Below are 26,309 nucleotides of genomic sequence, written 5' to 3'. Positions count from 1 at the left end.
ACATCCCATAAAAATACCAGAAATTCAAAGAACCCAACTCTCAAAAGTAATTTAAACGTTCATTGAAGAATATCTGGCTAATTTGAAAAATAAAAGTATTCTTCATATTTTCTTGTACTAAGCGCCGTTTTCGAGTAACTTGATCTCAAAAAAAAAATTATCTGTGAAATTCAAAAAATTGGGTACTTTGGCTAAATGCAACTCTGTTCTGTTGTGGAAAAAATCCACAGAAATGAATATTTACTATGATGTCATGTCCCAGGTTTTAGAATTGAAGTACTAGCCAACTTAGTTTGAAAATGAAGTTATTTGAATAAGCTCACCTCAACTCCTCAATTTGATTACAAATTACTGAGCTTTGGCACAGCTCTGATGATAAGAAGATACTTCATTAAAATCAACTTTCTTTTTGAAAAGTCCAGATGACATACTTCCAAGAGTGCCATAATTGTTTTAATGTGAAAACAAATAGTTGAGTTGAAAGAAACAGGCAACAGAAATTGTGGATATTTATATTGAATATTTCTCATTTATTTTCAATGGCAAAATCAAGATGAATCATGTAGTAGGGTTGGCTATAATGTAGGTACATATTACTTATAGTACAAATTTGATTACAAGTGGAGTTCAACATTTTCCATTGATTACAGAGCCATAAAACTTTATTTCCATATTTTCACACTGATGGCTTCAAAAATATTGATGCAGATCAATATTTTTATGAGATAGTTGGAACAAATCAAATGCTTCATTTCATAAAGGAATTGCTTTCTATCAGAATGCACACTCATTTATTTTGTATCCACACAATTATTTTGGAGATTGTTTTTAAATTTCTTGAAAATATGTATGGAACTTCAATATTCTGTTAGGTTTCTTCAAATCTTCGATGATTTTCATTTTATGCATACATAATATCAAATATCATATCACAATAACAGTATAAACAGGAAATGAAAATGAATATTTTAGGTTAGAACATAGATTATTCGAACTACTTTGTTTAAATTTGCAACACCCGAAATTTGAGGTTCAAACTTAAACCACAGACTACTAGTCTGTGTTAGAACTTTCACAGATGAATATTATTTATTTTAGAATGTTAGGTTAGGTTTCTTGTACGAAAATGAAATAAACAACGATATAAGTAATATAAATGCGATATAATAAATGAATGGATATGAATTATGAATATCAGAGCTGAGCCAATATGGGTGGTAGCGAGCTCAATTCGTTATGATTATCGAAAACGAAATAGAAAATCAAGAGAAAAATATTCAATCTTTATCATCAATGAAATTGGGATAACTCATTTATTATATTATAAATATACTACTTTCTTCAACAAATGGAATGTTCAAAGTGGGTTTATAATGGTTTTTCTAATTTAGTAGCTTATTTCCAAGTTTCAAATGGTATATCTTATACTTGCAAAAACTTCAGTATTCCGGTTTCCAGGGGTGAATTAGCTCATTATGAAAATTTAAAATGGCTGTATCTTTTTAACCGGGCCGAATCGGAAAAAATGGCAAATGAAAAAAGTGTTTCTTTTGACCTCAAAAATCTTCGGTTAAAATATATGTACAAGTCAAAGACTCACCCTGTATAGCACTAGAAGTTCACACTGATTTCAAAGGACATAAGCGGACAATTGTTGCTGAGATTTTTGCCTTCTGATTTGCTACTCGTGAGAGGAGGGAAAATGGGGGATATACGTTGACGGTGTTAACTTGTCCAGTGCAAGACGTGGCAGGATTCGAGATAAAAATCACATTTGAAACCAATTAGGATGATTGGTGAGATTGCAAGACGTGTTGATGAGGGATAGCGATGGGATTGAAGATAGGAAAATTTACTAATAGCTTACCTAGAACTTCCATAAAGATGTTTTCGATTGAATTAATGGATCCGATTTAATAACAAACACTGATTTAGAGAGCTGTAGGTTTTAATGAAGATATATGTTGAATCCGATGAAAGAGTGTTGAATAATAAGTAATGAACAGAGTACGTAGATATTCATATATTGTACTATATATAACAATACAAAATATCTATCTACACCACTCATTAAATTTCAATTAAACTTTTTGAATGCACTACCACCAAAGGTTTTCGGCTCAATAAAAACCGAGATAAAAACTATTCACCAAGAAGTTGGAAACTGGCGTATTCGCCATTTTGTAGAAACCACAAAGCCGTTGCTAGGAAGCCTTAACAAAAATGATGTGTTTGAACTACTCAAACATATTTCAACGCTACCAAGGAACTGTAAATATAACAGCTCAGGTGAAATTATTATTATTGGAAATCCAAGTTCAAAGATTAATCTGAAAAAATACCGAAATTGTCATCAATAATTTGAGTCTGCTTCATAGAAGATGTTTTAGGAGCATTGAAGTCTATAGAATATATGTAACGTACTGGAGATACATTTTATTCGTGTATTCAATTTTAGTGATTCACTACATTGTCATTACAGGGAAAGGCACATCAGATATAATTCCTAAAATTCATCAACCCTAAACACGAATCTTTGGCATTAAATAGAATGTATCAGTGTTCAAGATTGCAATCTCCCAAGAGATGGCCCAACAACCGGAAGGGTAGAAGGATTTCCGTAATCAGGATAACTCGAACAATGTTCTACGATTATTTCGTTTCGGACGGAAGTAATTCTTCAAACAGGCCATTACAGGAATAGGGTTTCATGGTATCGATCCGTCGGACATGTCCACGAATAAAAAGGTTTGCAATTCAAGAGATTCACTGATAGAGAATTTCTAATGTTTTGTTTTGATACCGTCAGTCCAAAGAAAAATTAGGGTGCATCCTTGTCGTATTGATGTTGAAAGGAGTTTTCTTTTATATTATATTATAATACTAGCTGACCCGGCGAACTTCGTACCGCCCTATAATCAAGAAATATCTGTTACCTTTTTATCTTAATTAAGTTAATTTCTTTATTAAGTATTGCTGTTGGTATATTAGTAAATCAAAATTCTTCCAAAAACAAAGTGTTTATTATTCTAATGCTTTATGATACACAATATTCTTAGTTTTATTCTCTGGCGCGTATATAAATAGTGTTGTTGGTATACCGACACGGGAACAGGCGACATATAACTGGCCATGTGAAAAACATGAATTTTCAAGATTTCATTTTTAAACTTAAATGCCTTGCAATATTGAAAAACAACGTTCATTGGTCCAATAGCAACGATATGCAGTGTTCTGTAGTCAATTTCTTTGTTATAATTAAATGCAGCTCTATAGGGGTTAAACGCAACACTTCTATTTTGTTGGTTCCGGTTCCATCGATTCCGTTCAACTTTATTCCGCGTTTCACGTTGCTCATCAGTTTGACTTGCTTTTGCATTTCTTTGACTTGCAGCATTACGGGTTCTGCGACTTAAGTTTGTACGTCTAATTGCCGGCATTTTCAGAAACAAAAATTCAACTGAAAATAAAAAAAACTATAGTACCTATTTTTTTGTAAAAGTATGAAAATGGTCTATCAAAACTTTCCAACACTATATTAATTTGACTAACCTTGTTGAACAAACACTTCAGAAAAAAACACACACTACAAATTATCCTGTAGAAACCAATGTGAAAACTAAACTAAGAAATGGTAAATGAATTATGTAGGTATCTTGTTATTATAACTCCGACCACAGACCAACTCCGACCAATTCATTCATTCATTCTTTCTCGCTTGTTGGGCTCAACCTTTGGTTATGTACCCAGTCACAAATTTGTTGGATTTCTCGTCATTTTCCCACATGTATTACATATAATTCACACTCGCATTCATCCTTATGTCAACATAAAATTTTTATTTTTCCTCAAGACTTGAACAACCACTAAAAATCCATGCTCTAACCGGGATTGGAAGCTGGACCTTCGGTGCCACAGTCGAGGTCTCTGTCGACCACGCCACCGAGGTGGCTCCGACAGATATATTTGCAAAGAGCATATAAACATTATAAACTACGTTTCTTTGTTTCAATGTCAACTACGTGAATTTTGCAACTTTTGTATTTTTTTTTCTTACATAAGAACCTTCTCCTAATAATAACAAATACTACAAAAAAAGAATTAGTGAAATCGGTCCAGCCATTCAAGCGTGATGCCGTGACCAAGGAAAAAGGGATTCATTTTTATATTTAGATAGATGTATAAACATTTTGATCGGTTCAAATAATCAACTAGAAAATATCGAGTCTGTATTTGTAGCAAATAACATATTATTCAGTCGTGGAAAAAATCAAACTCACACAAACGTAAACATTTTTATACATACTAGTATACAGGGTGAGTCATCGATTTGTACATATATTTTAACCGAAGATTTTTGAAGTCAAAAGAAACACTTTTTTCATTTACCATTTTTTCCGATTCGGCCCGGTTAAAAAGATAAAGCCATTTCAAATTTTCATGATAAGCTAATTCACCCCTGAAAACACTGAAGTTTTTCCAGGCATAAGATATATCATTTGAACCTTGGAAATAAGCTACTAAATTAGAAAAACCATCATAAACTCACTTTTAACATTTCATTTGTTGAAAAAAGTAGTATTTATAATACAATAAATGAATTATACCAATTTCGTTGACGCTAAAGATTAAATATTTTTCTCTTGATTTTCTATTTCATTTTCGATAATTACAACGAATTGAGCTCGCTACCACCCATATTAGGTCTGATATTCATAATTCATATCCATACATTTATTATATCGCATTTATATTAATTATATCATTCAACACAGTATCATGTCAGAACAGAGTTGCAATAAGCCATAAGCCAAAGAACCCAATTTTTTGAATTTCACAGATATTTTTTTTTGTATTATCCATTGAAATGTATGATGCCCCGTTCACATTTCCTCAGCTCATACTGAGATTACATGTAAATACACATGCTTTGTTGTTTGAAAAATCGTCTTCAAATCATTTCAAAAATTCAATTTTCTGTGAGAAACAATGATAATCAATCGAACAGGAAGTCACCTCAACCACCCAAGCTAGAGGAGAACAATGAGGAAACTTTAAAATCCTTCCGTGCACGCAACGTTCATTAACGTATCGAAACTGGCGTGGAATTGGTAGATAAGAAACTTCGCGTTCCGAGAAACCTATATAAAAATGTTTTTGAGGCTTTAGTTGTATTGGCATCAACAGCTTTTGGGAGTTCTTCCATTCATCCACTAATTACGCCCTTGATGACAACATGTATACAGTTATGTGGTCTCCAAATGTTTAATCGGTTTATGAATGAACCAGCGCTGCTGACTTCAAACCAGTCTATTTCATTTGTTTCGATTTTCTGCTAGCAGATTCAATGATTTTGAATCCGATATCATTACAAAATTTTGAAAAGATCTAGAAACTACTGAATATATTGGCAAAGTTTATGTTGGATTGGATCGGATGTTGCGGAAATATTAGATTTATGTTTTGCAAGAAATTCCGCTCGAAATTTGCAATGGTTTGACTTTTATTACTAAAAAATCTCAACGTAATCGAATGAATAAACAAGGGAATATACGGTTAATATTCCTTTTGTATTCTAGTGTTCTATAGTTATGCTATCAAACGAAATTATGCACGAGACTTGAAATTTTCTGCATCCAACCAAATGAAAAATTTTTATTTCATATCGAAGTTGAAATCGGCATTCGAGATCCGACCCTATCCTAAAAATTTCAAGTTTCTAGGGTCGCAAGTTATTGTGTAAATATTGAATAGCTTCAATGTTTCCAGCATTTTTCATTATCTCATACGTAGCAGTAGATTTATCTATTTGTAATTGATCCGTTTAAAAAGATCAATACATAGTATCGGTAAGGACTCGTTGGCAAATACATATTTATTGTAAAACCAGTCTTATTTTGGCCTGCAAAAAATGGCCTGAAACTTCGAAACTTATTTTCTGAATCATTGAGCAATGTTCGTTACGTCTTCGAAATAGTAATATTCCACAATGTTAAGTAAGATCAATCGGCAAGATGTATGCGGCGGGCAAAAATATAACATGTGAAAAATGGAATATCTCTCCGCCTGTATCGCGTAGTGTTATTACAATAATCCATTTCCTTCAACGGGCTCTGCGAGGAGAACCCAAAGAAGCGTTCCAGCAGAAAATAATTTATATTCCCTCAAAACACACCCCTGGAAAGGTTCTTCACGCCGTCGCCGCGTAACAAATTCGTTCGAAAGTCCGGATTTGCCCGAAATTAATGTCGCATGTTCATGCATATGAGAATTTTTCAATGGCTGCCATCTCGGAGGGCTACAGAGGCCGACGGCGGCTAGAAAAAGAACAACGTATGCACGATATGGAAATGTCACCCCACAGCGTCACAAGGTACGTCATTTCGGATAGGCTAATGGCGTCCGCCACGCATTGTGGCGTCGGGGGTCGAGGATATGGAAATATGAGAACTCGAAACTCGTCTCTCGTTTTTGAATGAGCATGGTGCTGATCATAGACTTATTATCCTAAGGAGACGAAACATCCCCGTACTGGGACTCGCTTTGTTGTGAAGCAAACATTCACATTGTTTGGATAAGGACGGCTATAGTACAGTTAACGAGTGAGACAAGGATGAACAATTCTCTCAGCTTCGAGTCGGCAACACTGCAAAAGAATTATCTGTTGAAATTGAAAACACCATCCATGGGCGTGCGAAAATCTTTTTCCCATTTTATTGAATGAAATATTTGGGCCGCGTAGGCGAAAAGTTGGTCGGTATTTGTTTTTGAATATATATATATTTTAAATATTATTTTTGGGTGGATATTATTTATGTAATTTAGAAATTGATTTAGTTGTCTGGATGTTTCAGAAAGGAAAGCAAGTTTATGTAATTTACAAATCGATACCGAAAGTATATTTTTACCACTTATTTTGAGCTGAAAATTTTATTTTTTATATAGGACATGAAAATATCTGACATTAGGCCCACTTCTCGCAGATATTTTCATGTCTTATATAGAAAATAAAATTTTCAACTCAATAAATTACCGCTAAAAATATACTTTTGGTATCGATTTGTAGAAAACATACGATGCTTGCCTTTCTGGAACATCCAGGGAACTAAATCAATTTCTAAATATACTTAAATAATATCCACCCAAAAATAAAATTCGAATTGGAAAAGGAAACAAATAATCACATAACATTCTTAGACGAATGTTGTATGATAAGGTGATGGGACAACATCTGGCTTGAGGAATTTTCCATTTGGCCTTATTTCAATATCGTCTGGATTGAAATGGTTCGAACAAATAAATACCAACTTCTTAGTGAAATTAACGCTTTCAAATCCAAGGAGCGAAGCCCAAATTCGTCTCTTTTCGGTATCAGATGGAAATCTGAAATGAATATTCAATCACATTATTCTAATTCTACATAATTTTATCTACCTACGTCACTGGAATATATGACATTTTTTACTTACTTATGAAAAGATAAATCCGGATGGGAAATCTTACTTTTCTTACAAATTTCACACTGACGAATCATATTGAAATATATATTCAACTAAATTCAGCCTAAAACGCTCAAATCACGAAATAAATATTAAAGCACACAAATTTATTTCCTTAAATCTCCTTAAATATCTCAGGACTCGTGCTGACAACGATGCAACAAATGTGACAGACCACGTGAAAGAAACCTGCCATCTTGACGATTTGCCTATATAAAATAAGAACAGTGTTGCCGCACTTCCCCAGACGCCGAATCATTCAAGGGTTGCGTTCTTAAATTTACTCCGAATAAGCCGTGATACTCGAAGAGCATACTCGGAGGAAGGAATAGTACGTTTGTGAACGCGTTTGAGTAATCATAGCTTACTCGGAGTAAGTTTAAGAACGCATAGACATGAACTGCGGACGAAGTTTTGAACCGAAACATCAGCCCAAATGATAAATCTGGCAACAGTGCTTTCCCCCAGTGAAATAGACCAGATTACAGTCGGCCAGTACAAATAGTGGACTAGTGAATGTTCGCCTCACTTTCAAATGTAAACAATCAGGTCTGTTTTGATACGTCTATGGTGCTGATAGAGGGAGACTGCATAATGGGAATGCCGCATCAGGGGTTGGAGGTGACTTGGGGGCTTATTTGTGAGGATAATCGGAATGTAGGTACATTATTTTTCTGGATAATACCACACCGGACTCGGATGGAATGAGGCTGTATTTTTGCACGCTTGTTTCAGAGAAATTTAATTTATCTGCAATTTTTTACATCGAACACAAAAGGGTTTTGAACAATTCAGTTATTATGTATGTTCAAATTACTTCTAGTCAGTTCAGCCATTAAGGCAATAACTTCCGAACTACGTATTTCTCGAAATTGGTCAATGCAAACGTCAACTTGTTGTCAGATGCTGCACAAAAGTCTAACGAAAGCATTATTATAATACACACTTTGAATTCTGTTGAGTTAACACTACTAGACCCTGCCGAGATTATTATGCCATATATTCGCTACTTCTTTCGGCAGAACGCAGAAAAGCAAAGGAGATTATTTAATAATTTCTTAACAACATATCCGACCGAGTAAAGATTCTGCAAATAAATAATGAATAACAATTTCAAGTTTTATGCAACATTTCATGTTGATCACGTCGTCTGAAACATAGCTAATATAAGCGAAATATTTTAAAAAAGAAGATAAGGAAAGCACTGACAAGAAACCAGGAATTTCAAGCCCTCTTTCATTCATGTGTCTATGGCGCTATGAGGTCACATTAATCTATAAAAAGTTATGTGGGCGCAATTTGCTCATGAATAAACGAACGCTCAAGAGCTACTGACACCTATTCAGTGTTTTTTTTCTTCGATATATCAGCGCTGGTTCCTCGAACGAAACGTTATATCATTCCGCCATTCTTGTGATTTTAAGCCAGGAATTAGCCGAAACGATAAGGTTCGATTCACCTATGACAAATCCGTGGTTGAAGACGAGAACTATTGAACGGAACCACCTAATTTGGAAGTTTGGAGCTTCAATGCCTTTCGAAATTTTTTTCCTTATCATTTCAAAACTGCGAATTTGAGCAATATGTTAATCTGCATTTCAATATTCAATACTTATTTCAAGCTTCACGAAAAATTGTATGTAGATCGCGTTATCAGAATTATCAAACAGTCGATCGAGAAAACATCGAAAATAGTATATTATTTCACAAGGAGGAGAAGTGTCACTTTTCATGGCGAGCTTATGTTTGCCCGCCGAACGGAGTGAGGCGGGCAATTTAAGCGAGCCATGAAAAGTCACTTCAACTCCGAATGAAATATGCTATTTTTTTTCAAACGTTTTGTAATTCATACAATCAAATTCTGAACAAAATCGTACGAGAATATATCAGATTTGCACAGCTTTCATGGTTATATTTTATTATCATATGTTGGTACTCCGAACTCTCCGTCAGCCGTCACGGATTTATCTGTCACTTCATCGTTTATTTTCATTTCTGCTCAGAAGTCAAGTCGTGAACAATAACAAATACAATCTCTACTCTACACCTATAGTACTATCGAAATTCCTGGAACTTGCCTAAATAGAAATATATCAAGTAGATCCTATGTTAACTCGAACTTATCTAATAGTATAGAAGAAGTTGTTTCATAAAATGGAAGGTAGAATCAAGCAAAATTATTACATCTCGTATGACTACTATTCACATTTATTTTGCAGAATTGTTGAACTCTCCGGGGTGAAAAAAATCGAAAATACTAATATGTACAATCTACACATACTTATTTATATATTTAATAACTGCATTGGATAACCAAAAGAATTGAAATAACTAGAAATATTTTCGATGAAGAATATTGTTTACAATGTTTTCTTTACGGATAAGTTATGGAAAGGCATTGATGAAATATATTGTAATATAACTAACCTAAAAATTTTAGCATAAATATCATTAGTGTTCAGAAAAAATGATTGAGAGAATTATTATTCTCATCAACAATATTAATGCACCTATATTTTTGATTACTAAAGAAGAATTACTGCAATTGTGCTAATATGTGATTTTATGAAAATAAATGAGATTTGTTTTGATATATTCTATTCATTCTATAATAATTTGAAGATTGAATGAACTGATATTTAAATGTATTCATTGATAATTGTGTCTTCAACACTTATTGAATTTTGAGTTTGTGATACAGACATCTGTTCTGCCAACCAACATTTTTCAATGCAAAAATCAGTAAATGATATTTATTGAAAATATTCCATTAAATTCGATAAGAATGCAGTGAATTAGAGAAAATTATGTATAATTCTAGTACAGAAGGCTTATTCTAACACTCGCTCTGCTCGCCGAAGGGGCTCCGCCCCTTGGACCCCGTCACTATGCCGGTAGATCCTTCACTGGGTATCCCTCTAGAAAATAAAATATTTTTTTCGGAAACCTTGTATCGTTAGCTGATTTTAGACGATTCACTCGGTATCCTATGCTGATTCTAGGGTAGAATTCTATATGACTTCTTTCCTAGAACATACCATTTCGCCCTTGCTCACATGAAAATATTTGATGCAAATAACTTTCCATGACGACAAATCAAGGGCGGTCCTAGCCTTAAGTTTGAGGGGGTTCGCCGTTAAGGGTTTCGAGTTTTTCTATGGTACCAAATCCCAGATTACACCGATATCGAGCTTAACCTCTCGAAAATATTTATATTAAGATATTTATATGAATATTTATACAGGGTGTTTCAAGTTCGAAGGCCTATTAGACGTTTCTGGAGAACGGGGCCGATTTGAAATCTGAAAATTCAGAATATGACATTGTTCATGATGCCCTATTCAGCTAAAATATTTTAGAAGTTCTGGCACTTCCGGTTATACAAGAAAGATTTCCATTCTCAATTACTCTCTGCTAAAATTATTGCGTTAGTTCTCATAGTTTTCAAAATATTAAGAAAAAACCGTAAAAAAGAGAGAATTTCCATAGTCACTATCACGTGAATTATTTTCACTGTGAATATCCTATGCGTATACTCAATTCACTTTCACAAACTAGAATGATGTTGGAATATCGTGCATATCTCGAATCTGAAAAATATCATCACAGGGTGTTTCAAATATTGTGCCAAAAATTGTGAACAAAATTTGATCATAACTTTCGATTTTCAAATCAGAACCCTATTTTTTTTGTGATTTCGTTGAATTCTACGGTAAAAATAAGGGTAGTGTTCAAACATAATTATGCTCTCAAATTCAAATAATTGACAGGATCATTAGGACTACAAGCCATTTCAAAACGCCTGAAAGTCATAGGAATGATTCAGAAACAAGAAAAGTGGGTGCCGTACGAGTTGAAGCCGGGAGGTGTTTGAACGGAGTTTGTTTGTTTGTGAACAGCTGCTTTCGAGGCAAAGACGGAAGGAATTTCTGCATCGGATTGGGACTGGAGACGAAAAACGGGTTCATTACGATAATCCCAAGCACATAAAATCATGTGGATATCCCGGCCATGCTTCCACGTCGACTGCTAAACCGAATATTCTCGGTTCCAAGGTCATGCTTAGTATTTGGTGGGAACAGCTCGGCGTAGTGTATTATGAGTTGTTAACTGAAACGATCACAGGCGATCGTTATCGAACGCAATCAATGCGTTTGTGTCGAGCATTGAGAGACAAACCGCCGCAATACGACGAGAGAGTAGATGAATGGATTTTACTGCATGACAATGCTCGACTCCATGTTGCGAAAGTCAAGATATACTTGAAAAAGTTGAAATGGGAATTCCTACCCCACCCGACGTATTCACCAGACGTTGCTCCCTCGGACTATCACTTGTTTCGATCAATAGCACACAGGCTGGCTGACCAGCACTTCCTATCTTATGAAGAATTAAAAACTTGGATCGATTCGTGGATCGCTTCAAAAGATGACCAGTTTTTTCAATTCGTACGCTGCCCGAAAGATGTGAGAAAGTATAGTGACCAGCGATGGGCAATATTTCGAATCATAAATGTATAACCAGTGTTTTACAATAAAGCCTCAAATTTCGGTAAAACAATTTGTACGCTTATGTATTTGTTATATTATAATATATTTATTTACTTATCACGGTTTTAGCCATTCAGGTAGAAATTAAAAAAAAAATAGTAAATCTATTGTTTCATATGAAAAAAAAAGAAGACAATTGGCAAGTATAACACAAAATCTAATTTGGTCTGTGAACCCTTTGAAAACCTTGTAATCACAGCGTCCTCGTCAACATCAATGTCCCTGTATATGTTCAGGAGGACTAAACTGAATCCTATGCCAATATCGAAAAAACCAGAATAACACCATATGAACTACCATTTATTCATTTCGAAAATAAATTTGCCGAATTTTCTGCTCGAATAGCTGTGCGAAAATTATGAGTTTCCATACAGTTTTATAATACGTCATAATCTCAAACAATCTATTAATATGAATTTCCACCAAGTAAAAAACCGATCCCATCAAGAAGATCTGGCATACAGGCAACGTCGCAGATTATTTCGCATCTGACCATAGACCTAATATCCGTATTAGGATATTAGGTCTATGCATCTGACAAACGTTACGTATTAAACATGATGGCCGCCGCCATATATAAACAATCGATAAAACTATCGATTTTGACGAAAAAAAGGCATTTTTATGTCAGGGAAAGCTTGAAATGTGATTAATTCATCATTTCTAACGAGAATCAGTTAATAAAATACAAGAAAACTAGCTATTAATGTGGATAACCTCACCTTCATTAGGCCAATTTCACAATTAAAAAAAAAAAAATCACAATAAAAAAAAAAAAACTAGCTGGATTAAGTAGGGATGGGAATACCGGTTACTCACCAGTCGCGTTACATTCGCGACCGCTCCAGAAAAATACCGCTCCAAAATACCGCGATTTTGTAACTGTGGTTACAGGTAACAAAACCGTAGACGATTGCAACTAAGTTGAGTCCCAGCGACGGAGGAATGAAGGAAACGAGACCGTTGGGATACCTAGACTAATTGTGGACTGTCCTGTTGAATGATAATTCATTGTTCATTGAGTTTCTACGTAATTCTAGAAGGACGTATGCAAGCATAACAAAATCATAAAACCATAAAATTTTTTTGGTGGCTGAGAATAACAACAAAGGTTAGAATCTTCGAAGGGCACCTCATTAAAAGCAGATGGTGTAAACTCCAGTGGAAATATACCATCATCGGGTAATCTAGGTATTACGTGAAAGAAATTATATCTATATGTGCATCTGGAATTTCATTGTCAAATTGACTGAATATTATAAATTGATATATACTCATTTCACATACAGGGTGGCCACTTTTTCAATGGGATTGTATTGGTAACTTTTAAACCATAAGAGTTAGGAGGTCGGTCAAATGGAGGAAAAGTTGCATGTATAGAAGCATTATCAAGCAGTTCAAACAAATCGAGATTATCAGGGCCGGTTTTCGAGATATCATAAGAAAAGTAAATTATGTCATTTTGAGTTTTCTTTTTTTCCCACTTTATTTCAAATATTATAAAAAAATGTTAGAGGAATTTTTTATTCGACAGTAAATTATTCTCAATTTGACGTAATCAGATTTCGTATCCAACGTTTCGTACTCTCTGGGCCACCTTCAACCTTATTTTTTTCAATACGGACCTGCATATTTTATGAAATAACTTTTAACGCTGAATTCAACGATATATCATACAATGTCATTCAAAGTTGATTTTCAGGAGATTTTGACCCTCATCCAAAATTAAAGGTGTGTATGTAAGAAAAAACAAGTATATTAACGATATCAATGTTCTGACCCTAATTCAATTGAACCCAGAAATAAAATCGAGAACTGAGGCCAGTCAATGGAATTTTTCAAAAACTGCTCTTAATAAAATAGTCAAGAGACGCGAATACAATGATTTTAAATTTGAATACCAAGCCTTGCAAAAATTATATCGTAATGCTCTCAAAATAAATTTCGATTCTGTAAATTGTTTCAACGGAACAAATGACAAATACAACAATAGTGATACCTCGCGAGAAAATTGAGAATGTTTTGGAAGGTATTCAAGGAGACCAAACAAGCAAATGTATAAGAAGTATGGGTTCCAGAACCGTAAAGTGCATTTTACAAAATGGTGGACATTTCGAACACTTACTTCATTCATTTTCATTTACTTTCGAATAATCATTTGATTTTCCTTTCATTAAATGATACTTTCGTTTAATTATTATGAATTGAAATATTTGAATGATTATTATAAAAGAAGAACCAAGAAACCAGTATACTGGTTTCTTGCTTTGATTCTAATATGTTCCATTTAGTTCAAGATGGGTAAGTTGATTTTCTTATCGAAATTTATTGCATATTGCATGTTGTTAATTAAACTAAATGAAGGTAATACAGATCCGACCCGAAGAAAATTGGATAAGGGTCAAAATCACCTGAAAATCTACTTTGAATGACATTGTATGATATATCGTTGAATTCAGCGTTAAAATTTATTTCGAAAAATGTCATAAAATATGCAGGTCCGTATTGAAAAAAATGAGGTTGAGGGTGGTCCAGAGAGTACGAAACGTTGGATACAAAATCTGATTACGTCAAATTGAGGATAATTTACTGTCAAATAAAAAATTCCTGTGACATTTTTTGATGATATTTGAAATGAAGTGGGAAAAAAAGAAAAATCAAAATGACATAATTTACTTTTCTTATGATATCTCGAAAACCGGCCCTGATAATCTCGATTTGTTTGAACTGCTTGATAATGCTTCTATGCATGCAACTTTTTCTCCATTTGACCGACCTTCTAACTCTTATGGTTTAAAAGTTACCAATACAATCCCATTGAAAAAGTGGCCACCCTGTATATATCTAGAATCGATTTTTTGTTTACCGTTATTCTACAGAGAATTTTTAAGTATATTTGCATTTACGATTGATTCAATTGAGAATAAGGTTCAATAATATACATTTGCTGCAACCAATTTTTATCAAAGGAATTATCAAAAAAATATTAAAAAAAAAACATCGAAAATATTGAAAATCATGAATCGAATTGACCATATTCACCGTCGCCATATTATTATGCGACAATACCAACTACCCAGTGTTCCCAACGAAGAAATATTGAGTTTACTAGAAAAATTCCACAATATAAAGTTTATATGTGAGTTTTATGTGTACCTCTTCTGGCTGCTACGCCAGATAGGCTTGTTTGGGACAATATTTCGCAAAAATTTCACCTTTTGGAAATAGAAACATTAGTGAAAGGTGGTTTTATGAACAAATTAACTGCGGCCGAGTGTATAAATGAAGGCTTCGCTCCATTTTTGGAAGTGGTCAGTGGAAGAATAATCTCTATGGCTGATAGTATTTTTGATATTAGCGGTATTTTTCTAGTTAACTCAATATTTCTCCGTTGGGAACACTGGGTAGTTGGTATTGTCGCATAACAATATGGCGACGGTGAATATGGTCAATTGTTTAGTTCTAATTTTGGTAGATACCATAGAAAAAAATATATTCCATTAGACACTAAAAACACAATGGCAGAAACGATTTTTAAGAAGTTACAGGTAAAAGAATTTCTTTTCATTGAACATGGCGCAAATGAATGTAAAAAATTTTAAAAGCATTGACAGCAGGAGTTTTTGAGCGATCATAATTTAATTTTTTTTTAAAAGCACTGGCGTACTATTTTTTTTCACAAATATGAAAGTCAATGCCAATACGCACAACACTGTAGTTGCTGAAGACGTGGTATTCAACGTGAAACCTTAATGAGGTATCCATATTTATCAAACCTCGTTCAACTATCCCAAACCGTTTCGATGTTATTATTCGAAGTCCGGTCCCGGTGCCGGTACGCCGTAACTATCGTTACTTTGGGACCGGTTACTTTACGTTTGTGGAACGCGCGATTACGTTACTCAAAAATACCGTTCCAAAATCGCGGTTACTGAAATACCGTCCCATCCCTAGGATTAAGGAATTTATGACAGCGGATTCGTGATCTAAGACCCAAAATAAGTAAGTCTGCAAAATTTCATCACTTTTGAATCATTATTAAAATTAATTCTATATAGTAAACATTGTTTTTCTTTTCAGAAGATGGATTATTTTCGTTTGTATGGATAATTATACAGGATACTTATTTGTCGAATATCAATTAGAAGTATCTAGAGATGTTGGATCAATTTAAGTCTGAAAATTGAGATTAAAACTTCAAATTATTAACTAATTTGTAAAGAAATACACAATATTTGATCAACAATTATATAAGGTGTATATATATTTGAAGTAGTAATTAGACATTTTGAAATCTGAAATTCTCATTTCTCTAGAAATGGCAATTTCTTTCTTCTTTAAAAAATTTGGGAAAAATGCATAATCAAAATGTGAGAGTTATTATCAGTCAATAGAAATACCACCTGAAATAAAGAAACTGCATTCAATGTTTATTTTCAGTTTTGACAAATATTGAATTTACATAATCATTCGATAAGATCTATGAAAAGGCCTACAGTGAAATTTTGTTTTAGGAATATTCAGTATAGCTATAATGAACTGAAAAGAGGCAGAATGAATAGATCTCCTTTCAAAAACCCATGGCTTATGTTGCCTTACAAGCAATCATATTATTTAGGTGTAACATCTTTGAGAAATCAGGTTATAAGAAGTCCCTCATTTCCAAGGTTCATCAATACTTTTTTCAGTTGAGCAACAAATTATTCTTCTATTCCATAATTTATTAAGAAATACAATATATGATCAACAATTATATAGGGTGTATATATTTAGAATATAAGGAAGGACACCTTTTGAAATCTAAAAATTTGGTTGATGGTAGGTTATTTTCAATAATTTATAATATCGAAAGACCAATTGGACATTCCTGAAGAACTAAGGCGTTTTTAGAATCTGATTATTGTATCGATGAATTTTGCATACTCTTCTGTTGCATATTTCTTGAAGGTATAGGGACAAAAATGATTTTTATGGGTTCTGGTGAATGATCAAAGGGATACAGGTAACAACTTCATTAATACCAGTCGAGATGTAGTTATCATAGATAAGGTATGATATAGAAATTTCACTAGATAATTCTGATTTAGTGGAGGACATCTGAATGATGGTTCGCTACGTTATAGAGTAAGCTTGTAGCTCTGGGTTTTACTCAGAAGTAAATTGAACAGGGCAATATATATAGTAAATAAAATTTTGATAGATATTAGTTAAAAAAGATCAACAATTGAGCATTGTATCTACATAAAATCAAAAAATAACTTGCTAACTGTTGTTGCATTGTACGTGGATGACTTTTTCATTTTAACTAATGTTAATTCTGAATGAATATAATATCTGATAGAAAATTCAAATGATAATTTTATCATAAAGAATTTATGGAAAGCTAAAAAATGTTTAGGGCTGAATATCACTCCTTTGAAAACTCAATTGAAATTTGATTCAACAAAAGAGAGTTGTAATGATGAACCATATAAGAAATTAATAGGTTTATTAACGTCTTTAGCAGTATTAACTAATCCTGATAAAGCATACTGTTAATTTCTTGAGTCAATTTAAAAATTATCTCATTATTGAACACTGAAAAAGTGCAAAATTCATTTCAAGTTGCAAGTAAAAAAAGGTCATTGTTCAAGTTTTACTTCAGTCAGAAGATGTGTTCAGTATTTGAAATGACTGCCTCGGTACTAAAATTGTATCAGCCAATACTATTGACCCATGTTAGTGGGTTGATTTTTTTCAAATTTTAACTTTGGATCTGAATCAATTAATAATTTAATTTTTACCAAAATCAAAAGCAATGAATAAATCAGTAGGATAGCATTTTCGAACTGGCCATAGAGCAACTATTCCTATAACGATTGAAAACTTTAGTGAAATAGGTATCTACATGTTTAATCATTCATTCATGAGATGGAAAGTTTTGATGAATAGTTACTTTTTAAAGTATTTTATACCTACATTGAATTGCTGGAAAATTGATACCAATTTCAAAAGTAACTGCCATGTTGAAATTCTTCATATACTGAATGATCCTTTAAATTTTATTTCTGTCGTAACATTTTGACTAGTATTTCAACTAATTTTTTATATGTATATCCTAGTATAGCTTTAATAAACAAACTAAAAAGAGACAGAATGAATAGACTTGCCTTTCAAATACCCATGGCTTATGTTACCTCATAAGAAATTTTAATTTCTTATCTTGGTGGAACCTTTTTGGGAAATCAGGTAAAAAGTTTGAGTCTCTAATTTCCAAGGTTTATTAATACATGTTTCAGTTGAGCAGCAAATAATATAATAGATAATATATAGTTGAAATTATTCGTATGGAAGATTTCACAACGACTTGACTTATTCATTATAAATTCAACAGCACTGCACTCAAATTCTTCAAAAACGGATGGGTCATTTATATTTTTGCACTCTCCTGTCGTAAAATTTTTGAATGTCATCTGACTAACTTGGCTCTTTTTCCAGTAATAAAGACAATTGTGAATTATCTATAAGGAGTTTTTCTATCTGTTTAATACATGATCAGATGATTCTTCTGTTCTCTTTTGTAGTCCCATCTTCTGTCGCAATAGATTCAAATTCTCACGAAAGAGAATGTAGTTTTATAGTTTGTGGAAAATAAACGAAAAATTCCTGAAATAAAGTAACATTCATCCAATGGAATCAATAATTATACAAACCCTTCAAACGAACCTGAACTGAAAATGCATTCGATGATATCAATATTCATTTCCAAATTTTGACAAATATCTATCGAATTTTCGATTCGCCGAAGACTTTGCATTTTATCTGTCGGCATTTATTAAAATATTGAATAACAATTTTGGAAACTGCAAACTTTTTCAAGAACTTTCATATATCGAAATGGAATATTTATTATTAACATGACACTGACAGTCAAATTGTCCACAGATACCACAGAAATATGGGACTTGAAATGTCAAAATGTTCCGAAACACCCCGTATACTCGAAAACCGCGAGGAGAATCGAAGGTTTGGGATTTTTCCCGGGATCTCCAGACGATTTTGAGGGGGATCTTATTCTTGTCATTTTTGCTCTAGATGGTCCCGTTTGGGCTGTGATTTTACGTTTAAAGTTTGACGTAAATGTGCAAGCGGTTTTATATATACTTAGACTCGTTCGTTCAAATAATGACGTTTAAATCAGAATTATTTATTCTTGTCCATGGTAACTAATTAATCGTTTCCGTAGCAACCACTTTTCCCTCCGCCGGAGGGAAAAGTATTTTTCCCTCCGGCGGAGGAAAAGTAGAACTTTTCGATGATCCTGTCAGTCGAGAAATGACGTTATTATGGTACGTTTGAAAAAAAAATCTATTATTTCATTGATTCATTCGTTCAAATTTCCTAATGATCGGCTCATCCAAATCATCAAAAATTTATTTAGACTATAGAAAAAGAAAACAATAATACTTATGTAACACCAAACGGAAGACAATGTAAGAACATGATCTTTCATGTTCTTTCAGAGTATTCATTCGGTGCAAATAGGTATTGGTTTCTTAGTCCGAAAGTGGATAACGAAAGGCTGAAAAAGAGAAAAAAGAATTTCCATGACAACAGACTAGGTTGAAATTTGATATGTCAAATAATTATGCTGAATTATTGCTAAATTTCAGAAGAATCGTATCATGAAAACGTTTGGGTTTTTATGATACGATACATTTCATCTAGACTCTGTTCTAGATACAATGAAATTGAAGCTGTCCGAAAACAGGAATATGGTCACTCATAATTCAATAGATAAATGATCGCATAGCCCCATAATGAGGCTCAATAATGATAAATGATATTTATCATAACCTCAAAAATATTGTTTCTTGATTCAATGGTTATATTTTTTTTGACTAATTGTTTTCAATTTGTATGATATTAACTCTATCATTTTTGAATAATATTTTCTCAGACCATCTGGCTGCTATTCAAATATATTTGCTAATGTCTTCCATTGATTAACCGTACAATTAGTGCGAGTTGAAATTCAAGTTCTTGGCCATAAATCGGTATATAGTATAAAGATAAGGATGATACGACCAAATGGAGAGTAGATATTATTATTATAGCACTTAGCTTCAGTCAACCTGCATCGCATGCCTAATCTAACGTTTTCAATTAATTTTCTCATATTAATTAATTATTATTTATCTAGGTACTAAAAATCACAATATCCCTTCAAGAATTTTTTCATCTCGATAAATGTATGACAAATTTTTTTCGTGTCGTATTTGAATTAATTAATGAATCTGTTCGTGGTATGCCAGCTGAAATAACAAATCAGTGAATGTGAACTGTTTATCGTAAACACCTAATATCAAGAGCAGCAAAACAATACCCGTCCATCGTAAAAACCAATTTATTTTCATTAGGACTGGAATAAAGAGGGAAAGGGAATCTTGAAGCCTCTCCTGAAAATCAAGAGAAGAGTAAATAATTTCTTTCTCCACGGAAATGAATCCGATAAAATAATGATTAAAACGAGCCTTTTCCATAGATTTGAAATATCTATACAAAACGTAACTGAAATTCAACTGAGATGTTTATAATTTTCATCACCTTATATTATATCTTTAATTTTGAGATAGAGCTTTACAAAAATTGCCAACTTTAAACAACAAAGCATGGTTGATGTAATTTCAGTATTAGTAGAGGAAATTTAAAAGAGGCATCATTCATTTCAACGTATGATACAAGAGAACAGATGAAAACCTCATCAAAAACTCTCCGTATAGGTTAAGTGACTGGTTTTGGGGTTTATTCACAGAATGTAATATTTATATTGGAGAGCTTCTTCTTCATTCTAACAAAATTTTGTCCATCCTTCATCTTCACCACGACGACTGTATTATTAAATTTGAAAACCAAAAAAAAGAGAACCAGAAAGGAGTAATGAATGTTAATTTCCATTATAGAAGTTAGCGACTCATTCAAAAAAAGAATCTGAAACTTAATGAATAGTGAACTGACATTTGCAGCGTGCTTTGAGTGACTTTGCTGGACTAGCAAAGAGTCACATATGTATATACAGGGTCCTGCAATAGTACGTTAGGCTTCCATTGCTGCCAAACCAGACGTTTTAGGAATTTAGTTGAAAAGCTTTCCCTTAGTACTTTCAATTCTGCACCTCAGGAAATTATTTTCTGACATACAGGGTGTTCCCAAATAAAATTATTCAACAAATGAGTGATTTTTTAATTGGAACACCCCTTATATTTTTGCATATTTTCAATGCTCTTCAATTCCTCTATCACGACGCAAAATATTAGGTATATTTTCCAACGGTACGGATCTTATTCAGAAGAAACTGCAAAATTTCGACGAAACAGTAATTCGGTAGAAGCTCTATACCGATTTCCAGAAGCGAAAGAAACATGAATTTGATCAAAATATCTCTCAACTCAAGAATTTGCCTTACGCATATTTCGTATTTTTCCCAGAAAGTTTATGATAATACATTGATCGAGAAATCAAGTATTAATTCGAGAAATTCTTATTTAATTTGATGGATTTCCTCTTTTCATATTGAAAATATATTCAAGGTCATTTCATTATTCTTCTTCTTTTCAATCATTTTGACTGCTTGGCAGCCTTTCTGCGCTCAGCATTATCTGCATATTCAATCCTGATCCATTTTATAATTTATTTGACGGGGATAGTAGGAATCTGGTAAGTATCAACAGAAAACCTATTTTTAAAGTTAAGCACCATCTATCACAAAAATCCTAAATTTTTAGAATTGCGCTATTCAAACATCATCCAACGTTTTGTTTATTTAGAATATATTTAACCCAGATTTTTAATGCGTAATTGGATGTGAAGTCTTCTTCTTCTTCTTCTACATATTTTAAGCCAGTGGCTTGTAGTTCCCAATTATTTATGCCTCTTGGGAGATTGACGTCCACGAGTCCTTTCACCGTTTAGGCGGTCTTCCCAGCCTCGGAATACGATGGATACAACGGATGTGAAGTAATAAAGTTATTTCAATATAACAACCATTTCAGAACTATGAAATAAAGATTCTGAAAAATTCAGAAGGGTTTCTCAGAGTGCCAAAAAATATCATCAAATTTTTGTCAATTTCAACTGTGAATACAAGGGAACTTGAGGTTTAGACAGCTGAATATTCAATTTATACCAGCTGGATCGTACCCTATACGAGGAGAATCCAGCAGACGTAGCCAGCTATCCCGGGAATCCGTCTAGTTCTCGCGACGTTTCACGTCGAAACGTCGAATTATCCTCGACGTTATCTGTCAATCCGGCTGCGACGTCGATCGTCTCGAGGATAGTGATCTTTTCGTCACGCTAAAGTTCCTAGCCATTATCGAAAGGAGCTTTTTTGTGTTTCTGAATCGAATGAATATTCGGGCTTCTTCTTTTTTTGTGACATTCCATTCCAATCCGAAACAAGATCTGCCGGACTGAAGAATGAACGCGAAAAGTTGAATAAAATGGACGGCATTGAAATTCTATGGAGCGGGTCATTGAGAACGAAACAGCGGCTCTGTAGTTCGGTAGAATCATAAACTAGTGGAAAAAATTAAATTAGCGGTTTTTCAAACGTCTGTATTTTCGATAAAATGGTAGTATTCCAATTTGAAAAAAAACTTTTCGAAGCTTGGAGTTTATAGTTGAGAGGTCTCATGATAAAAAAATGTTTCAAGCAATGTGTACTGTTCAATCCTTTTTTGGATAATCAAGCGCTGAATTAAGAATATCGAAAAAACCATCAATAATGAGTATACGTTTTACAGTTCAATATTACCACAAAAACCTCACAGAGTATCAATTTGATCCATGGAGCAGTTTTTCTGTTTTATTCGATCGAATTTTCAATAAAATTAAAGAATAACGATTTTTTGATTTGAATGTTCATAATCTCCCACAAAAAGGAGAAATAAAAATTTCAAGTTTTTTATTGCATTTTTATTAATAACAGTGTTAAAATTCATGTGATGATTAAAATTTTAAAAAAATATATATTTTTCACTTTTTTTTTTTTATTTACTTCAAACGATTCAATAATTCAAGATAACATGTTATTATCATTTCTATACGATTTCGTAATTTCATTCCATGGTCTTGATGACAAAAACCATATTAATTTCGTGAGAAATATGATATACCTACCCAAGGGAATTTCGAACTCGATCTACTCGTTTTTCAGAAATAGCATATCTCAACTTTCCATCTATCCAACTTTTACAACGCTAAAAAAAACCAGTTTACTTTCAAAACGAATTTGCAAAATTTGAAAATTTTTGATTCCCCATCATGGTTACAAGGCGTGATCCTTTATTTTTTTTTCGATCGAATGAAACGAAAAACCGCTTCATGGATTGAATTGAAATTCTGTGGGTTTTTTGTGGTGAAACTGAACTGTAAAACGCATACTTAATATTGATGGTTTCCTCGATATTTTCAACTCGGCGCTTGATTATTCAAAAAGCCTCGGAAAGCCCTTTTTTCTCAACTTTTCAAATTAATGTAGAGAACGAAAAATTTTTTTTCCAAAAAAGCAATAGGTACTTCTTATAGAGTATTGATTCAAAATTTCAAAACATCCCTTAAATGTTCTGTGCAATCATTGACTGGTGAGATATTGATGGTTAAATAAATATCTCAAAAACGAATCTATAGATTTTTTTTATTTTTGTTGTTTTATATTATGGATTTACGTATCACTTGCGATATGTTTTCATCAAAAAATTTAGGGGTGCCGGCCACAACTCCAAGTTCATCGCGAATAATGCCCCCGTGTAATATGTCTGTATTAAATTGATTAATTGAATTATTTAAGGCAATTAATATAATTGCATAGAAATATACCAGCCCCCATGATGATATTTTCTTTGAAGTTATTTAGTTTTGAACTACCTCTTTCAAAATACATACAGCTTTTTTTTAAATTAGACCATTTGAGTGACAAGAAATTATTCCCGTCATTCAAATGAAAATCATTTCAACATTCAATATTATCAACTTAATTTATTAAATTTCGAACTTAGGTAAACAATCAACAAAGATTTATTCAATTCAGTTTTAGTCCTCTTCGTCCTCTTCTTCTTCCTCTTCCTCCAACTCTTCCTCTTCCCCTTCTTCTGCAACCGGTTTAGGTTTCGGCAGATGAGCAATCCTCCAGTCTTCCTCCTCAGCACCGGTTGGATCGAACATCTCCATTATTTCAGGACCAGGTGGGTAGTCTTGTTGAATTGGAGGTAATGGGGTCGGTGAGAAGTTTGTGACGAGATATTTCAGACCGTTTCCTAGATAAATATTCTGGAAAAGCTTGCCTTGCGTAGCAAAACAGTACGCACCTGGCCATAAATGAGATCTCACTAAAGCGACTGCGAATTCCTCCAATATTTTTGAGGATGATCGAACAGACCAGGCTGGAACGCTTTCTATCTGGGCATCCTCCGAAAGTGGGGTAAGGAGTGGTGGTCCAGTTTCTGCTTCTGGACCGGCTGCTTTTGGTCTATCTTCTTCTTCCTCAGGTTGGGCTTCATCTTCGGCTTCATCCATGTGTTCGGGCTCAGCTGCTGGACTCCACCAATTGTTTCTTCCTTGAGAAAGAATATACTGAGTATGATGGACCCAGAAAGACATGGATTCATCAACGAGGTCCTTAAGAGGATGAGGTTCATACTTCGGGTTGACTTTGTATGATGTCTTAGGACCTTCCACCTCCTCATCTTCCACAGGTTCTTCTTCATCACCCTCTCCAACACTCTCTACACCGAATGAAAAATATCCTAAGGGAGAAATCTGAGTACCAGCAGAAATTCTCGCAATTTGAGCCCTAAGATAGTTCTTTTCTCTTCCTGGAAATTCGGGATAAGTTAATATTTCCTGGTCCAATTTTCCTGTGAAAGATTTGTGGATTTGTCTCGCTACACGTATCTCTTCAGGTGTTAAATCTGGAAGCTGTTCCCACGGCTGTGTTAAGTCTGTGGTAACATAGTAAACTTTGGAATTAACTCCAACACCTGAAGGCTCAGGAGGTATCTTTGGCGGTTTCTCGTAGGTATTGAGAGGAAGGGGAGGAAGTGGTCTCGGAAATTTTGAATCTTCACCACCAAGTTGCTGTTCTCGCGCTAGTTGATGAAGTCTTACAGTAATTTCGTCTTCTTCGTATACCTTATGAGCTATTTCAACATTGGTAGAGAGTATATTTTCATCGATTATATTCAGAGGGGTATCTTCATTGAAATTCTCATTCCTTTTCATATATTCTTCCTCTTTTAATTCAGTTTCTACTATATAATAATTATCATACAAACCGTAAACAACACCCCAAAATCTAATAGAAGCAACTGGTTCACTATGAACGAGTTTTTTCATGGCAACAGTTAAACAGAACATTTCATTTTTAGGCAAACCAAGACCAACGTGTTCGAAGTAAAAAAGAAGTTGCAACATATTATTTTGTGTCATATCTGCCAATTCTAGATCAGCTGGATCCATCGTTGTCTGTTCTTCTAGTTGAATAGGTTTCAAAAGTTGCATGAGTTTCGTCGATAGAACATATCTCCCTCTTGACACATAAATGTCTTCCAGATGATCCAAACCGGACTTAAATCTTCTTTCTTTTATCTTCCTGCTATATTCTTCGAAAAAATCGATTACATTTTGAGGTCGTTCGGACAGTATTTTATTCAGGACATCACTCAGATGATCGTATAAGTTTTCGCCAGTGGCTGAACTAGATTTTTGAAGGAATGCCTTTGCATGAACGTATTCATTGTCAGCATTTAAAGATCCTGAAACGTCTCCTTCTTCTTCGCCTTCTGCAGGTTCATAATCATAAATCATTTTTCAAGACACTTTTTACTGAACGAATTGTCAATTTTTGACAATCGTGCATTGATTTTGCCTGCACGGAAGCTATGATTTCATTAATTCGAATGAAACAAATCTTCGAGTTGTCCAATAATCGGGAATGTCTTGTTGCACTTTCGACAGGAGTTACTATACCTTAGAAATGTTATTGAATTCAAAAATGAATTCAATTATTTCAATGAAAGAGTACTCTTTCAACTGTCTTGAAGGTAGAATGGAAATTTTCCCATAAAAAATCAATTAACGAATTTTCTCGAAATATGATAAGAGCTGGAACCTCGTTGAAATTGAAGCCTGTATTTTTGGTCATTATCATTATAAAGTATCCTCCAAATTAATCGTTCAAGAAGAATATTGAAAGAAAAGCAATTCCGAAATGTAGTAAAAA

At 33.6% G+C, this 26,309-nt stretch overlaps 2 protein-coding genes across 7 annotated transcripts in view; one reads left to right on the top strand and one right to left on the bottom strand.

The window, feature by feature from the left end:
- LOC123681187 (CUGBP Elav-like family member 1) overlaps positions 1-26,309 on the top strand; it is a 518,049-nt gene that overhangs the window by 342,375 nt on the left and 149,365 nt on the right. The gene's annotated exons all lie outside the window — the stretch shown is intronic.
- On the bottom strand, positions 24,053-25,935 carry LOC123681186 (radial spoke head protein 4 homolog A). The gene has a single exon (XM_045619432.1). It carries the CDS (start codon positions 25,892-25,894, stop codon positions 24,122-24,124), a length of 1,773 nt encoding a protein of 590 aa, XP_045475388.1. The 5' UTR covers positions 25,895-25,935; the 3' UTR covers positions 24,053-24,121.

The sequence above is a fragment of the Harmonia axyridis genome, chromosome 5 (genome assembly GCF_914767665.1).
Source record: "Harmonia axyridis chromosome 5, icHarAxyr1.1, whole genome shotgun sequence".
NCBI classification, from domain to species: domain Eukaryota; kingdom Metazoa; phylum Arthropoda; class Insecta; order Coleoptera; family Coccinellidae; genus Harmonia; species Harmonia axyridis.
The sequence above is the reverse complement of the archived record's forward strand: the minus strand, read 5'-3'. Positions and strand labels throughout refer to the sequence as shown.